Raw genomic sequence first — 19,149 nt, forward strand, 5'->3', positions numbered from 1 at the left:
GTTTGAGCATCTTTAAGCAATTGCTAATTTAGTTAATTAGATACCAAGAGGCATTACTAAAGCAAATAATTTACTTCCTTGAATGGTTTGTGTTTGGCACACGAGAATTATTTGGAAGAACTTGCAAAAGAGTTATCAGACTGAAAAGGTTAAATTTTGCAGCAATAGATCAGAAAGTAGATGATGTAGGCCAATGATCAAAGAAAAAACTGCATTAATCTCTTGCATCTTCCTCATTTCAATGAGGGAAAAGATTAAAAGTAGCTAATAAAATCTGTTCCTACACAATCAACTAATTACTGTTAGAATCTTGCAAAATGCTTTTCAAAACTCATTTGTGCTAAGGAAAAATATATGTTTTTTCATTCATTGCCATCTTTATGTGCGTTTTTTGGAGGAGGGCAGAGATATGAGGTGGGGAATCCAATCCAAACTGTAGAGTAATTGCATTCTTATATGGTCAGAGGGTTGTGTTCCTGAATAAGGTTATGCTATTCCTGGACTTTAAAAGATACCATGAGCCCCTATGCTGAAAGGCTGCTCTAGTTCTCTGCCATATGAGAGTTTCTGCAGCCGCCTTCTTCCCCCTTTGCTGACGTGTGCATAACTCCATACTGCATACTGCAGCATGCAAAGGAGGATAAAGGAACAGAGAGGGAGCCACAATAGGCTGAGATTAAGGTATAATATGAACCCATAACCTGAACTCATTTTCGACAACACAGCCTACCAGAGCAACCATGACCTTCATAGCTAACACTACAGGTATGATGACTTTTGATATTCAGACGAAATAGCTAGTTTCCTCTTAGGAGTTCACTTTATCTGTTGGAGTGAAAGGTACACAGGCACTGCAAATTAGGTACACGGCTTTGGAACAAACTTCAAATTCTAAAGGCAGCATCTCCCAGGCCAAGAGTCAGACAGAAGACCACCCTCATAACCTGCAGTAGAGCTGGACAAACCAATGTGTTTCTGGCCCATGTCACTTTCACAAATAGAAACTGATAAGGGAGAGAAAGGATTTAAGAAAGAATCATAGAATCACAGAGTTGGAAGAGACCGCAAGGGCCATCGAGTCCAACCCCCTGCCAAGCAGGAAACACCATCAGAGCACTCCTGACATATGGTTGTCAAGCCTCTGCTTAAAGACCTCCAAAGAAGGAGACTCCACTACACTCCTTGGCAGCAAATTGATTTATTTTATTTTATTTAAAAAAAGCACCTTAAACTGGCATAAACATAACTTGGATTTGTAACTTTAGATGATGCACCTTGTCTGTAAGGGACGCTCAAGGAATTCAGCCTACAGCCTTTTGATGACATCTAGTGCTGGTTTTTTGTTTTTGCTTTAGTGTATACTTATTTTAATTTGCATTGAAATCCATGTTAGACATCCTGAGCAGATCAGAAGGTGGGATATGAAATTTACAGTATTATCAAAACTCACCAATGAAATAGTTGTTTCCTAACACAAGCATTTCCTCTGTCAGGACAAGTCCACCCATTGCTTGCAGAAGAGTAACACTTGTGGCATCTATAAGCGAGCACTGCTTGAATCTTTCTGTTGTGACCTTCCATAACAAGATAAGGGAAGCTGTGGCATCTTGTCTTATGCTAAAGAGAGGAGAATAAGAGTCAAAACACTAAATAAAACACATGGAATTTTTTTTTAAAAAAGGTCTGAGCATATAGTATATCACTCAATAATATAAAAAGGCAATAATGATCCAGAATCAAAAGATGGCTAACTTGATACAACAAGTATTTGTAATGTATTTCCCCAAGCATTTGAGTCCTGAAAGAGGTCAGGATGAAAACCAAAGCAAACATTAACAGAGCAATCAACCTACTTGGAGGCAGGAGAAAGATCTACAGAGGAGTCGCTGCTGCCTCCAAAGCTTTGCTTGCCTATAGAGTGGTGAACCACCCAGTTTATTCCTTTGTTTATGTTTCTTCCTGTTCCAGCCAATGGAAGGGAATTAACTAGGCCAGCTCTAATCTTAGGCCCATTTGTGTGGGCACTGGACAATTAAAAATGTCCACCCCGGGAAGGTTTCTTTCAACCGAGAGAGTGAGTGAGTGGTTAGAGTGCTGGACTAGCTAGGAAAACAGGGTTCATATTCCCACTCAGCCAGGAAGCTCATTGGGCGATTTTGGACCCATAACTGTCTCTCACCCTAACCTACCGCACAGAGTTCTTGGATGTTGGAAGCGGTTGGATGCTTTAAGCTGCCCTGAGCTCCTCTGAAGAAGGCTGAGAAATAAGTGTAATAAACAAACGAATGAGTGAGATCCTACTGGTAAATAGACAGAGGTAAAGGAGCTGAATGAACAAACAGAGTAAGGAACTAAAGCAAAGGATGACAGAAGAGGGAGACAATGGGAAATAATCTGGGAATTAGTACCAAACTACATGTTCCATCGTTCACACTTCAACTGGATCAGGGTCCAGCTGCAACAGTTTCCAGCTGCAAAGTGCCCTCAGGCAGCTTCTACTTTCCCCAAAAGGCACTATCAGCAGTAAACCAAACCTCCAGGGGCAGATTACACTGGAAGGACCACAGCTCAATGGTACAGAATCAGCTCTGCGTGCAGAAGCTCCAAGGTCCAGTTCCCAGAATCTCCAGGTAAGGGCTGGGAGAGAATCCTGTCTGAAACCCCGGAGAACTACTGCCAGTCAATGTAAACAGTCTCACACTGTACTGTGTACAGTAAAATGTGGATACTCAACATGCAACTGTTGCTGGACCACATTCCAGTTTAAGGCCTTGCAGCTGGTTTTTTCTTCAAAATAGTTATGGCCAGTTGAAGTGCACTCTTTAAAAGCAGCATGGATGATGTAACATGTATTCTGGCCTTCAGAATCTTCAGGGGAAAGAGGCAGCAAAGGCCTGGACAATGAAGGAGAAGGTCGGGGGGCAGGTTTCAACCAATGCAGCAGCTAGCATATTGAGTCCTGAAAGTGCAACAGGGCTTCACCTTCCTCCCTATCCCACCCTACCCCCAAATTGGATCAGGGGAGTCAAAAGAAGCCCTGGAACAGCACTCAGGGAGAGGAGGAAGCAGCAAGGCTTGCACCGACAGAGAGATCTCCTTAGCGCTACAATGAATTTCACGCGCCAAGTGGAAAGAAGGGGAGAATCTGGGAGAAGTCACATCAGGCTAAGTACAGAAGGACCGTATGCTATTTTTAGGAAATTAATGAATAAGTTAAGGAAGCTTTGGAAGTATGAGGACTGTAGGCAAGAGAGCCGGAGAGGAAGGAAAGAGAGCTAAAATTTGACAAATGTTCCTTTTAAGTCCCTAGTTGTCAATTAATAATTAATTAATTACTTTCTGAGGAGCAGAAAAAATAATGGCCCATCTTTTCCTGAGTAGCAATAGTATGCCACAGTAATATCCACAGTCACTCAATCACAGTAGATTAAGAACACAACTTTAATTAAATCATACTGTTTTGGCTTGAATGCAAATATTTATTTATTTATTTATTTATTTATTTATTTATTTTTATAAAAAGCAATCGCTCTTCATCTGCATTGTTGTTAGGTTTCCTGAAGGTCAAATTTCTCACTTGTGAAAAGAATGTTTTTGCTTTTCATCATTCTTCCCTCTCCAAACTGATCGTTCTTTCATCATCCATCGGCCTTTTTACACCAAGTGGGCTTTGTAGACGTTCTTGATCAAATCATTCCCCTCAATTTCAATGGGTCTCTGTCTCTTTCACTTCACATTCCTCCTCTACTTTTTCCACAACAATGAGTGTTTTGGAAGGTTCTGTTGCAAACCTTAAGAGGTGGGACAAGTACTCAAGAAGCAGAATCTATAAAAGGTGAAATCCACCAGCTCAAATTGGCAGGACTTAATTCAAGTAGGATACAGCCACTTCAAGCAAATTCTAACAATGCACCTTGCCTCCATCACCTTTTCCCCCTTCCCAAACCAAAACAATCAAACAAAAACCCCTTACATAGGGAAAGGAGGGGACAGATGGCAGAGTTCTCCATGCACAGTGCCCTTTACTGCTTGGTATCATGGGACTTGATCCCCTCTTTTGGTTGACTACAAATCCCATAACCCCTAGCTAGAAATGATGCCTTCTGTAACCTGCTCACCTCCTTTCCTCTTAAAGAAGTGGAACATGTAATTTGCAGATGAGAAGGGGCTCCACAAAGACATCCATTCATTCACTGTGTTTAACTCCCACTTTTTTTCCTAAGGAGATCGTGGTTCTCCTCCTCCTCCTCCTCCTCCTCCTCCTCCTCCTTGTTTAATCTTCAAAATAAACCCTGTGAGGTAGGTTAGGCCGAGAGGCAGTGACTAGCTCAAGGTCATCCAGTAAGCTTCATGGCCAAGTAGCAATTTGAACCCTGGTATCAAATGTTCTAGTCCAACGCTCTAACCACTACACCACACTGGCTCTTTTCTGTCTGGAAGAGAGCCATCTACTTTCTGTTACCACCATCCTGTTCACCGGAAGTGAGAATCTTCTGACTTCAGCAAGAGGGGAGGTAGCAGGGACAAGGGAGTAGCAACAATTATTTTTAGTATTTAATTGGAGCAATTTAATCTGGGGGTGAGCAAGGAGTCTTCTATTACCAGTTACATCAGAGATACCACGATGCTTGCTCCCTAAATTTATGTGAATTTTCTTGTTACCTCCAACATATTCTTATCTTGCAGTAGTGATAGCAGTAGAACACTTGCTCATTCCCCACCTCAAAAATAAAGCAGGGTATTCAAGTGTTCTTATCAAACCGTTAAAAAAAAACCCCTACTTGTTACCACTCCTGGATAAAACACCTGAGAGTAATGAGTTCGACAATGAAAATTGCTTTAAAAATATCTGTATGATAATTCTAAGGTACAGCAATTTCTTACTTTATAGATGTATTCTGTGGAACTTCAAAAGAGATTAGGCGCCCCCCACCAGAATTATTGGAGCTAGCATTGCCACAAGCCACATCAGGGATTATCTGGAAGGGGAGAAAAGAGTATTTATCAGGACATTTCATATGCCCAATGCTATTTAAACAGTAAAAACAATACAACGAAAAACTGAAATTGGTATTCACCAACATAAACAAATTGCACAAAGTCTTACAGTTTAAGGGAGTGATGGAGAACCTCCACCCCATGGGCCTAATTAGGTTTGCCAGCCTTCCCAATGTGGCCAGCATGGCCATTTGGCCAGCCAATGCCCACCAGTCACTCACCTGATACCGTGTGACTACAGACATGGGACAGATAAACCTGCAGCTGCAAAGGAACAAGTAGAAACTTTTCTGTGCATTCCCACTTGTCCCTTGGCAATGCAGTGCACATTCATTAACAAATGGAAACAGCACTGAATGGAAGATATGGCTGAAAAAGAACAATCAGGAGCATGGTCTACCCCAACTTTTCCCTTTCAGGTGTGACTTGCCTTTGATGCAGTTCAAATTTGTTGCCAAATGCCAATCATGTCAGTCCATGTCTGACATATGCTGTCACAGGATTGACCTCGCCCAATTGTAAATGTGGCCTGTGGAGGACTGGTCACTTCTACATCTGCCCTGCTAACTGAAAGTAGCTCTCCAACTCTGGTATAAGGGCCAAGATAGATCTGATGGAAACTGAGTGAATATAATTCATATCTCTCTCTCTCTCTCTCTCTCTCTCTCTCTCTCTCTCTCTCTGTGTGTGTGTGTGTGTGTGTGTGTGTGTAGATAGATATGGGAGAGCAGCAGGGCTGCGGGTTTTAATTACCTACAGGAAACTACTATTTTCACCTGAAATATTACCTTTAAAAAAAGAATGTCTGAAGTTCTGTGCTTTAACAGATTGCCTTTAAACTTCAACTTTGCCTTTATAAGGTATCAGTCAGTCCTTTAGAAAAGCATAAATGGATTTTCACATTGTAATACGCTAGATACCAAAGAGATTGCAGCACAGCCCTTTTAACAGCAGGTAATAGAAGCTCATGGGATTTCAGGAACTGTAGCAGGAACAGCTGATAGCATCTCTCAGCTATGCTTACTATCGCATAGAGTTTCAACAAATCACAGATAGCAATGCTCTGCCACCTGATCCCAGCAACAAAGAAGCCTGTTATCATTTTCCCAGCGACAGAAAGCTTTCTACCAGGGGAAAAAATGGAGCCAAGAGAACCTGCCAATGAAATAAATCCATGACCTATGAGTGCATCTCATTGCAAGGCAGGTTTTCAGGCAAAAGTCTGTTCCTCCAAACAGCACTGTATTTAGGGCATGCAGATGGTTCCCCCGCACAGGGTGCTGAGCCAAGGGGGGCACAAAATTGAGAAGATCCATAATTGAGAAGATCCATTTCGGGACACAAACTTTTGACCTCGCACAGGGTGTCATGGACTGGTTGGATACAGAGGATGGCATGAGGAACCAACTGGGGAATCCCTAAGGAAAGACGGCTCAGAGCCAGGGGACTGGTGATGGGATGATGATGAGTGGTCAGAGGGAGAGAAGGGAGAAGGGATAGCTCAGCTGGTTAGAGCACAGTGTGAATAACACCAAGGTTGTAGGTTCGATCCCCGTATGGGACAGCTGAATATTCCTGCATTGCAGGGAATTGGACTTGATCATCCTCAGGGTCCCTTCCAACTCTACAATCTATGATTCTATGACTGCAAGGAGGTGTCAAGAATCTGAAGAGGTAACTGGGCTTAGTGAGTGGGTGGAGGGAATGTTTGTGGCAGAGAGAAGTCCAGAATCAGGGGCAGAAGTTGAAGCAGGAGAAGAGGGAGCCCAAGAGCCATGGGTGTCTCCCTCTCCTGCTGCAATGAGCTCCCCTCCCCCTGTCTCCCAGAACCAGGAGAGGCATAAAGAGGGAAGAGGAGAAGTTAGCTTCACACAAGCACCGTCTCAGAATGCTTGGGGGAAACCCTGGAGAGGAGGGGACCCTGTGGGGAGGGGAGGACCTTCAGTCTCAGCAACTGCTTCATGTCGGGCAAGACCTGCCAGAGATGCTGTGCTCATAGGTCCGACACTCCTGTGCAGAACCTATTCTTGCTAATAAAGAGCTAACTCCAACTTGCTTGGTGTGATTTACTGCTGGCTCACTCCTGTCTTGGGGCACCATATGATGAAAGATTACCAAAGTCCCCGTCTACTCAAAAAACAATTCTACAAAACTAGCTGATCAATCAGATTGCAGATGTAGAAGCAATATGGTACAGATTGTGGCGCCCAGAAACACATTTTCAAAAGTAGGAGGTGGCTTAGCTTTTGGGAAATGGGGGTGGGGGGACAGTACTTAGCTAATTGGGAGCCACTGCTCTATGCAGTATGGATAGGTTATACCAAAGGAGAGATTTAAGAATGGGGTAGGATAATTTCATTGGGTTTCCTTTAATTTGCTTTTTGAAAAACTTCTATACATACTGGACTCAAATCAGGTACATGATCTTGGATATATATTGGACTTGAATCAGGTACAGGTCTTTACCATTACAATATGAATAACTATCAGAGCTGTATGCACTTTCTGTAGAATGGCATTTTCTCTTTCCCTTGGTCCCAGTCGCTTTCTTTGCACCCATATGGCATTGTGAGCATTAAGTTGCTTGACTCCTAGCCCATCACTTGCCTGGCAAGACTCTGGACTTCATATAATGCAACAAAACATTCCAAGGAATTTATATATACATAACTTAACAACCATTCATTTGGTAGTGTCCTGGTCATTAAAATGAATTAATTAGAAGATGCTTTCTGTGCTAATTTCCAGACTCTTTCCATATGCAAAGTCATTTATATGCAACTTCCAAAACGACTTGGCATGTTTTTTTGTTGAAATAAAAGGTCTTACCTCCACTTCATTCCATTTTAAATCCACAACTTTCTGACCTTCTTTTGGTTCCCATGTAGGCAGCGTCACTGTTGCTTGCGACCGCGGCAGGACCATGTCAGGTTCAACAGTGGCCAATACTGGCCTGTTTTGGATTGGTGCCTCTGACTCTGTCCAGCCAGAGACGGGAGGACTGTAAAACGAGTGCTCACAGTTTGTACCTTCGTAGCCTTCATTACAAACACAGAGATATCCACCAGCGTTACTGCTGCAGTTGCCATGGTGACAGGGATTGCTGGCACATGGATCTGAAACAAACTGAAGAGAAACAATATAATGAATCAATTAATACCACAACATCAGCTTTGCATGTTCAACCACTAATGGTAGTTGACTAATACTCATTATGTAGCCTAAAGGACTTCAAAGGCTTTGCATTAGAGATTGCATATGCTTCTTTGTTCACACTTCAGTGAATCAGTTGCCATATTCTAGTGGGTGCCATAAGGCAAAGTAACAAACAAAGATTTGGCTAAGATAGGTAGGAAAGTCCTAAGAAAGGAATGCTGTGGAACCGTGTACTATTAGGAAGGTTTCACTGTCTTAAAATGTAGTGTGCTGGTTGTATGAGCCAAAGGAAAAATCATCTAGGTATCCTTCCCTCTCGCTCTTGGCTGAGTTAACTGAGGGTCACAGTGATATTTCTGATATGACTCTACCCAGTCACTGATACTCTCCCCTCAACAGCCCCTAGTTACGGCCTTGCCTGGCGTGAAATTCAATAAATAAATAATGGCCTTGTGTTGCATTTCATTTTCAAAACTGGTGCTGATGAAACAATTGCTAAATTTCGTATTTGTTTCTATGGAAAGCACCGCTATGCTTTAAAAACCTATTTTTTAAAAAATAAAATAAAAGCTGTTTTTAGAGCTGAAAGGATAATGCTTGTACATTTAGCTGATTCATCTATGTTTTTACAGGTCATGAAGCCACTTGATCCCTCTTGTGGAATCAACACCAGTACACACTTCAAGAAGCCCATTCATCTATGTACTTCTTTCTAAATAGTGTAGCAATTTCACTAGTAATGTTTAGAATATAGGGCACCATATACCTAAGGAAGAGCTCTCAAAATACATTGGGACCAATTAACAAAGAAATTGTTTTCAGTGTTTTCAGTGCACCATTCTGCATCATCCCACCTATTTCTTTATTTTGGTACCTTCCCCCACTTTCTCTCATTGTGTAGGACCTACATACACGTATCCTAATATCTCTCTCTCTCTCTCTCTCTCTCTCTCTCTCTCTCTCTTAATCCATTCTCCATACTCACATCAAAGGTGAAAGCTTTCCTTTCTTTCAATCGTTCTATCATCGCAAGGAATTTTTTGAAATAATTAAATAAATGGAACTCTTGATGAATGAAACCAAACAAAGTCTAATTCAACTGTTCAACATCGCAACTTTGCTTCTGTGTACATGAGATCACTTTTAAGAGATTTAACAGTTCAAATTTGCAATGTTCAAGCAGATGCCATTGTCTTTAATGTTCTGGAGACCATGTAATTGCTATGCAGAAAACAAACAAACAAAAAATGTTAAAGGAGATCTAATCCAGATTTATGAAGGTGGTTTGCTTCTGTCTTTTTATCATAATCCAGTAAGTACTTCAAGATGTTGTTGCTTTAGTTTTATTTATTAAAAACCCCCACAAAATCACAGTGAGCAGAAACAGGTTCAGTAATTTGCAGATAAATTCAGATTCAGGAAGCAGCAGCTTTCATCTCGTAAGCATGAAACTTTGTAAACTTCTATCATTAACATCCTTATGATGAGGCTTTTTGAACCAGGGCATTTCACAAACCTTGATAAATAATATTTCAACAGAAATGCTAACATTAGGAAATATTATGCCTGGCTACGGAGCTTAAGAAAGAGGATAAGGAGAAAATAATTAAATTTTACAGAAAGAAAATGATCTGTTGGAATATGAAAAAAAATGAATAATGTTATTTCTTCATGTAAGAGCTGCAGATCTTTACAGGGTACAATATGCTTAGGCAGTCCACCTAAAGCCTCCTCATAATAAGCTGTACTTCTCTCAAATAGTACAGTTTCTGCCAATGCTGCTTAGTATAAGGCAGCTTCATTTCTGAGGATTCCTACCAGCTGCTATGCATCCCCTAACCTTCTCCATACTGCTTTGCCATCCTTCTTCCTTTGCACGTAGCACCCCAATGCTCCTCCAAAGGCACATGACCCAGTGTCCTGTTTTGGCATGGCTGTGCATTAATCACATATTCCCCTGAGCAGTTTATTCTCAACACAAATCAGTTATTAAGTAACAGCTGAATCATGCACAAGTCTCTATCCTATTTCCTAGATGGCTTCAAAAGAGGATTAGTCAAATTCGCAGACGATAAGACCACCAGTAGCTACTAGCCATGAGGGCTATGTTCTATCTCCATAGTCAGAGGCAGCAGGTCTCTGAATGCCTGTTATCACAAGCAGAGAGAGTATTGCTGCACTCAGGTCCTGCTTAAAGGTAAAGGTAAAGGGACCCCTGACCATTAGATCCAGTCATGAGTGCAGCGCTCATCTCGCTTTATTGGCCGAGGGAGCCGGCGTACAGCTTCCGGGTCATGTGGCCAGCATGACTAAACCGCTTCTGGCGAACCAGAACAGTGCACGGAAACGCCGTTTACCTTCCCACGGGAACGGTACCTATTTATCTACTTGCACTTTGACATGCTTTCGAACTGCTAGGTTGGCAGGAGCAGGGACCGAGCAATGGGAGCTCACCTCGTCGCGGGGATTCGAACTGCCGACCTTCTGATCAGCAAGTCCTAGGCTCTGTGGTTTAACCCACAGCGCCACCCGCGTCCAGCTTACAGCTTCTCAAAGGCATCTGGTTGGCCTTTGGCCTGACCTAGCAGGGCTTTTCTCATGTTTTTGTCCCTCCAACGCATCACCTTTTGTCATGAGAAAGTTATTCATGGCCTATATAAACACTTCCTGTCATTTCACAAATTTAAGTAGACCAAATACTCGATAAATGCATTTCAAGCATCGCACGCATGCACACACACCTGCCCTTCTTGTCCTCAGCCCTCTTTCTGCTTTCACCTCCAAATCTGATGCCCAGATGTGTATAACACATTTGGGCACAGCGTTTACCAGCCACACAAGCCCCAAACACAAAAATATATATCAACCTTTTCATTTGCCACCCATCAGCCAGCCATGACACCAGACTCTTGATATCCTTTTCCCACTTCTCCACCATATGACAGACAAGGCAACTTTTTCTGTCCTTAAAGCCTGAGTCGGTGTGCTTTTGGCTGCTGAGCTTACTTGACTGCTCTTAAAAAGTAAAGGTAAAGGTACCCCTGCCCGTACGGGCCAGTCTTGACAGACTCTGGGGTTGTGCGCCCATCTCACTTAAGAGGCCAGGGGCCAGCGCTGTCCGGAGACACTTCCGGGTCACGTGGCCAGCGTGACGAAGCTGCTCTGGCCAGAGCCAGAGCCAGAGCCAGAGCCGCACACGGAAACGCCGTTTACCTTCCCGCTGGTAAGCGGTCCCTATTTATTTACTTGCACCCGGAGGTGCTTTCGAACTGCTAGGTTGGCAGGCGCTGGGACCGAGCAGCGGGAGCGCACCCCGCCGCAGGGATTCGAACCGCCGACCTTTCGATCGGCAAGCCCTAGGCGCTGAGGCTTTAACCCACAGCGCCACCTGCTCCCATTCATTTTGATCGGGTATGTCCAGGTGGCTTGTGGCTTAAGGCTAGTGTCTGAGATCCTAGGGTGATTTGATGAGCATTGGAAAGGAGACAGAAGGGTGAGAGGATGACATGCATCACAAGATGGGGAAGTTTTTAATGTTTGACGTTTTACTATGTTTTTATATGTGCTGTAAGCCACCCAGAGTGGCTGGGGAAACCCAACCAAATGGGCAGAGTATAAATAATAAAATTATTATTATTATTATTATTATTATTATTATTATTATTATTATATTTTATTATTATTATTATTATTATTATTATTATTATTACCATGCACCACTCAGAGCAGCTTACAACTATTTAAAATTACAATACAATAAAAAATGTTAAAATACAAAAGGGGGGGGGGAGAACCAATATTACCGTATATAGTACACAACAGAGAAAATCCACTTAAAAGCACCAGTGGCAGTGATCTCAGGTAAAAATGACCTTAGCAGGCAAAAGCCTACTGGAAAGAAAATGTTTTTACTAGCTGATAAAGCACAACTGTGCCCTCTGTTTAGTTAAATGTCTGCTAGGATGCAAAGAGCATATCCTTCTAATTCATAACTCTTTACTCACTTGAGGGGGGAGGGCATTGGTAAAATGAACCTGTGCCAAGGTTATTTATTCTTTATCTAGTCTGGTCATGCACAGCCTCCATGCAAGCAAGCAGAGAAGGTACTGAGATGTATTCTGAGACTGACTTTTCTGGGTTTTCAGTTCCTTTAGGACACAGATATGGTACAAGTCACTGATGTATAGGTAAGTATGGGGCAGGCTGCATAGTTTACAAATATTTGGGCTACTAGTTTATTTGCAAGGCTGACTTTGTGCACAATGTCAGCAAACTAGCAAGTCAATTACAAAGCTCAGCTCATTTAGAAACTCTGCTTAGACTTTCATTTCAAAACATTTCAAAATGGGCAATGTCGCACTAGTATATGCAAAAGGCATGGTTTGTGAGACATTTTGAGCAAAATGTATTAGCAAATCATGTTCGTATAGTCCAGCTACGTTACAGTTTTCAGAAGTACAAATAGATGCAGCATGTGCTCTGTTGTCTGTTTCTGTATTTATCCCTGGGTCATCTGACTGTCATCTTGCATGTTCTACTTAATAGATACGGTGGTACAAGGCAGCAGCTGCAGAATCTAGCTGACAAAGCAAGAACTGGGATGGGGGAAGAATCACAAGACAAGTTTCATCCCAATTAATATGAGGTTTGCAGACAAATGCACACCAATGTGACCTTACACTGCACAAGAAGTTCTTTTTCCAAGGTGGACAGAATGCAAAAAAAAGGAGTAAAGTACAATTACATTGCCTATAGCAATTTTCTCTAGCTATTCACACTGAGTTGGAGCCAGAGATGCTCTTATAGTCATAAAATGATCCCTTTCCGGGATGGAAGGAACCTGAATTCAATGGAGTTTCCATGAATGAAAACTCCTGATCCATCACCAATAAGCAGGTCCCAAAGTCTTAAGTGAACTCACTCCCTTTCTATTTTTAATAAAATGAAAAAAGATGTAAATAGGTAGTTATGCTGGTTCACACCTATAATGTGGTAAACCAATACTCTCAAGTTATTTTTCTTTGAGCTCCTGGCCTTCAGCTCATGAGTCAGAATCCAAACCTCCCAACCTAAAGTGAGTCACATCAGTGCTACCTCCATCACTTCTATGTGGGGTCTGGGGTTTGGCTAACCTCCCCACCCTCCCCCCAAAAAAACAGAACAAGAGAGAGTAACCAGCATTAAAGGTAAAGGTAAAGGTACCCCTGCCCGTACGGGCCAGTCTTGACAGACTCTGGGGTTGTGCGCCCATCTCACTTAAGAGGCCAGGGGCCAGCGCTGTCCGGAGACACTTCCGGGTCACGTGGCCAGCGTGACATCGCTGCTCTGGCGAGCCAGAGCCGCACACGGAAACGCCGTTTACCTTCCCGCTGGTAAGCGGTCCCTATTTATCTACTTGCACCCGGAGGTGCTTTCGAACTGCTAGGTTGGCAGGCGCTGGGACCGAGCAGCGGGAGCGCACCCCGCCGCAGGGATTCGAACCGCCGACCTTTCGATCGGCAAGTCCTAGGCGCTGAGGCTTTAACCCACAGCGCCACCTGCGTCCCCAGTAACCAGCATTACTATTACATAAACCACACACACCCCAACTATAAAGCCATTTCTGCCTGTGAGTAATGACGACCAATTTTTAAAAAATCCTTCTGCCAAACCTTCCTATAAAAATGTATGGTCAGTCAGCCTTCTTAAAAGCTCTGCCATCCCTCTGGTCCATTCTGCTCCCCTGCCTGCTTTAGCCAGCTAGTTCAATTTTGCCTCTCAGCAGGTATGAGATAAAGGCAGGTAATCAGTGCAACAATGGAAAGGAAGAGGTGCAATGCTACGAACTTCCTTGCTGCTGCAGTGCTATTAAATAGTCCATATCTCCTAACAAAGAAGTAGGAATTCTCTACATTAACAAAGAACTAGGAATTCTATATATGTAAAAAAAAAAAAAATCAACAATGCTCTAAACCAGTGATGGCCAAAATGCTCTAAACTACAATTCCAATCATCCCTGACCACTGGTCCTGTCAGCTAGGGACCACTGGTCCTGTCAGTCCCTAAACAGCTGGAGGGCCAAGTTTGGCCATCACTGCTCTAAACCATCTTGGCTGTGAATCCTGAGGGCTCTGATCCCTGGCTTGTAGGTTCTGTTGTGAACTACCCTGGGATCTTCTGATGAAGGGTGATATACAAATTTGATGATGATGATGATGATAATCATCATTATCACCACCATCATCATCATCATCATAAAAACCACTTTGGGATCAACATCACCCATCACCTCTCCCTTGTATAGGGATGTGCCCCCTAATGTGAACAGGGGTTGTGTTTTGTGTCATTGTGCACAACAGCGAAGCACACATCAGCCCACTCCACCCTGTTATACCCTTGCCCCACTCTCTGTTCCTCCCCCCTCCCCAGTCATTTCTGTCTAACTGGTCCATTGGACATGCGTAAATCAGCTGTTGCCTGTATATCAAAGAGAGTAACTATCTCGGTCCATCTCCATCCATAAATAGAGGTTCATTTTCCAATAGACATACCGTATGTTGTATCTTAAGGTCCGTATAGTTAAAGCTATGGTTTTCCCAGTAGTGATGTATGGAAGTGAGAGCTGGACCATAAAGAAGGCTGATCGCCGAAGAATTGATGCTTTTGAATTATGGTGCTGGAGGAGACGCTTGAGAGTCCCATGGACTGCAAGAAGATCAAACCTCTCCATTCTGAAGGAAATCAGCCCTGAGTGCTCACTGGAAGGACAGATTGTGAAGCTGAGGCTCCAGTACTTTGGCCACCTCATGAGAAGAGAAGACTCCCTGGAGAAGACCCTGATGTTGGGAAAGATGGAGGGCACAAGGAGAAGGGGGCGACAGAGGACGAGATGGTTGGATAGTGTTTTCGAGGTTACCAGCATGAGTCTGACCAAGCTGCGGGGGGCAGTGGAGGACAGGAGTGCCTGGCGTTCTCTGGTCCATGGGGTCACGAAGAGTCGGACACGACTAAACGACTAAACAACAACAACAATGTTGTATCTTGCAACCTACCTATATTTCACTGCACACAAAACCCTCTTAGACTGCAATCCTATACATATTGATCTTCAGCTTGAACTTAGTGTGGCTGACTTCTGAGTACAATAGATTGTACTTTAAGGAAAATACTGACATTGTATTAAACCAAACATTATTTGGAGCAGCTACACATTATAGCTGACAACTGCAATTGCTGCATGAATGTCAGTGTAACATATATATTACAGCTGCCTTGAAACACCCATGTGCGTGCAACTGAGCCTGCTAACCTAATCATGGTGCCTTTTACAATAAGCATAAAATCAGCTTCCTACTACATAACTAAAGATTGTTAATAACTAAAATAACTAACTTAATCCAGTGTAAGATCGACATCCCATGAGATAATTTAAATCATCAATTTTAGCTGTATATGACAACTACTCTGGGCTCTTTCTAGGCTGTGCTTCCACTTCTACGAGTTTTGAATATTCCATGAAATAAAAAAAAAATCTGCCAGCAAATGTAATAGATGCGCATAAAGCATTTCCCTTACTCTAGTGAAGCAGCAAAAAGTGCCTCAAGAAATGTTCCATTTAACTGAGAACCAAAGCACAATGGCCTACATCTGAGGCACTAGCATACATAAATCCATTCATTAAAAAAACAACCAAAACAAATCTCAAGTTAAGCGGTAAACTATTTTCATCTAGTTTTTTCTTCATAGCTCATGAGCTTTCAAAAAAAAAAAAAATTTGGACCCACTTGAACATTCTTACACTGATCAACACTGGTTTTTATGAAGGATATCATCTAAATTTATTCTGTATCGCAGAGATTTGCAAACACAATTGTCCAGAAATTGGGACATCCAAGATCAGATCTACAAAGGTGCTTATTCCAGAGGAAGCACTCTGTAGCTCACTGCCATGTTTCTTTACTCAGTCCTTGGATCTGTATTTATTACTCAGTCCTTGGATCTGTATTTATTTAGCACCTAAATCACCTAAGCCAAATTACTACTACGACTACTGGATTCCTTACCCAGTCTTCACCATAAAGTCCAAGGATGGGTTACAACAATATAAAAATACATCTAGGCAGTTCTGCTAGCACAAAGGCTTCAGGCTGTGAATAATATTTATTTATTTATTTATACATACATACATACATACATACATACATAGGACGCAGGTGGCGCTGTGGGTTAAACCACAGAGCCTAGGACTTGCTGATCAAAAGGTCGGCAGTTCGAATCCCCGTGACGAGGTGAGCTCCCATTGCTCGGTCCCTGCTCCTGCCAACCTAGCAGTTCGAAAGCATGTCAAAGTGCAAGTAGATAAATAGGTACCGCTCTGGTGGGAAGATAAACTGTGTTTCTGTGCGCTGCTCTGATTCGCCAGAAGCAGCTTAGTCATGCTGGCCACATGACCTGGAAGCTGTACACCAGCTCCCTCAGCCAATAAAGTGAGATGAGCGCCGCAACCCCAGAGTCAGTCACGACTGGACCTAATGGTCAGGGATCCCTTTACCTTTACATACATACATACATACATACATACATACATACATACATACATACCCCGCCCATCTGGCTGGGTTTCCCCAGCCACTCTGGGTGGCTCCCAACAGAATATTTAAAACACGATAAAACATCAAACATGAAAAACTTCCCTAAACAGGGTTCCCTTCAGATAATTATTTACAGTGGTACCTCAGGTTACGAACTTAATTTATTCCGGAAGTCTGTTCTTAACCCAAAGCGTTATTAACTCGAGCTGCATATTCCCTACATAGGCCTTCCGTGGCCCAGGAAGCAGATTGCGTTCGTATCCCGGGTCAAAGTTTGCAACCCAGAACACCTACTTCCGGGTTTGTGGAGTTCGTAACCTGAAGCGATCGTAAGCAGGACTGTTCATAATCCAAGGTACCACTGTATTTCTTTGATATCTGGTGGGAGGGCATTCCACAGGGCGGGTGCCACTACCGAGAAGGCCCTCTGCCTGGTTCCCTGTAACCTCACTTCTCGCAGTGAGGAAACTGCCAGAAGGCCCTTGGAGCTGGACCTCAGTGTCCAGGCTGAACGATTGGGGTAGCGTTCTGAAACAGAACTTCCCCTCCCTCTCCTCTCTCTGCACTATGGAACTTGCTCCCACAGGAAGCAGTGATGGCCACCAATTTCAATTTCTTTAAAAGAGGACTGGACAAATTCATGGGGGATAAGGATACCAGCGGCTACTAGCCATAATGCCTATGCTCTTCCTCCACAGGTGAAGGCAGTAATGCTTCTTAATGCTAGTTGCTGGAAACCGCAGGAGGTGAGAGTACTCTTATGCTTGGGTCCTGATTACATGTTTCCCATTGTGGCACCTGACTGGCCACTATGAAAACAGGATACCCAACTAGATGGCTCATTGGCTTGATCCAGAAGGGTCTTTTTATGTTCACAGAATGTACATTACATCCCCAGTAATTTCCATAACGTGTGTGATTCTTCCCTTCACTCATATTGTTCCCGTCATAAGGAGAAGCGTTTTGATAGTGACTTAGAAAAATACAGCAGACGGCAGCTGGTATTAGGGAAAGACAAATCCTTATATCCAGTCCATGCCACTGTCATACGTTTTTACCCATAATTTCATTCCATCCCATTCCTGTATTAATCTGCAATTTTTTATATAAAAAAATCCTCTCAAAATATGTAAATATGTCATTTAAAATGTGTATTTTTTCTCAGCACTATTTAAATATGTATTTTCTCTCAAAATATTATTTAAATGCATTTGCAATGTGTTTAAATTGCAAATAACTGTGTCATGAGAGTCAGGTAAGTGCAAAACCCAGTTAAATTATCTGAACATTTAGTCTAAGAGGCACAGATCATGTCAATTCACAGGGGAATTCACGAAGAGGAAATTTCCCAGGCATCCCTAGTGAGTGCCACCACCTACATTTAAAGTACATGGGGAGGTGGATGTTTATGCCTCTGAATCCTTACGCGGAGCGTGGTATGCCTCACCGGATAGTTGTCTCCAAAAGTGCACAGCCATCAATAAGAAAGAAATTATTAAAGTTCACTAGATGTTTGTTTTCCTTCCAAAAATAGTTTTGTATGCTTGGCTATTATTGTTTGCATTCACTTCATGTGCCATATTCACATCAATAGAAGTCTCTAGACTTGTAGACAAAAAGGGGCGGATGAAATATTTAGAAACTGTAATTAAATCTCATGACACAAGGGCAATATGGATGGTTGACAAGGAGGTGGGAGAACAAGGATTTATTGGCATAGCATCAGTTCTCAACACATCTCAAGCAAAATGCTCTGCTTCACTGAGGCTGCAATCTTATACCAATTACCTGGGAACGAGTCGCACTGAATTCAACAGGGCTTACTTCTGTTTTTTTTTTAATAAAATTTTTATTAATTTTCCAATTTTTAACAAACACAACGACAACAACATAGAAACAAACACAAAAAATATTAATTTCTTAACCTTATTTCCATAAGCCTCTTTTCTCAGACTTCCCCATACCTTCCCCTTTTTGCATCCTTTTTTTTTACAATTGTTCAACAACCCTTTTAGCCAATTAAATATAAATTCAATCTCCTTTTCAATTTCACCCTAAACTAAGCAAAATTTACCGCTGTAATTCTACGTCTTCCTCTCCCTTAGCATTTTAACACTCCTCAATTTTATAATAGCTCTTAAGATATATTTTAAACTTCTTCCAGTCTTCTTCCACAGTCTCTTTCTCTTGGTCGCAGATTCTGCCGGTCATTTCTGTCAGTCCCATAAAGTCGATCACTTTCGCCTGCCATTCCTCCAGCGTGGGTAGCTCTTGTGTCTTCCAATACTTTGCTAGAAGAATCCTTGCTGCCGTAGTAGCATACAAAAAGAAATTTTTATCCTTCCTCGACACCAACTGGCCGACCATACCCAAGAGAAATGCCTCTGGTTTCTTATGAAAGGTGCATTTAAGTACTTTCTTAATC

The 19,149-nt window shown here is 42.5% G+C and overlaps 1 protein-coding gene across 1 annotated transcript in view; it reads right to left on the reverse strand.

The window, feature by feature from the left end:
- DNER (delta/notch like EGF repeat containing) overlaps positions 1–19,149 on the reverse strand; it is a 119,164-nt gene that overhangs the window by 45,938 nt on the left and 54,077 nt on the right. The window contains exons 2-4 of the mRNA XM_079977869.1: positions 7,828–8,124; positions 4,885–4,979; positions 1,451–1,617 (exon numbers count right to left, since the gene is read on the reverse strand). Of these exons, the coding sequence (XP_079833995.1) occupies positions 1,451–1,617; positions 4,885–4,979; positions 7,828–8,124 (559 nt within the window). The remainder of the gene's footprint in view (positions 1–1,450; positions 1,618–4,884; positions 4,980–7,827; positions 8,125–19,149) is intronic.

The sequence above is a fragment of the Podarcis cretensis genome (assembly GCF_951804945.1).
Source record: "Podarcis cretensis genome assembly, chromosome: 5".
NCBI lineage: Eukaryota > Metazoa > Chordata > Lepidosauria > Squamata > Lacertidae > Podarcis > Podarcis cretensis.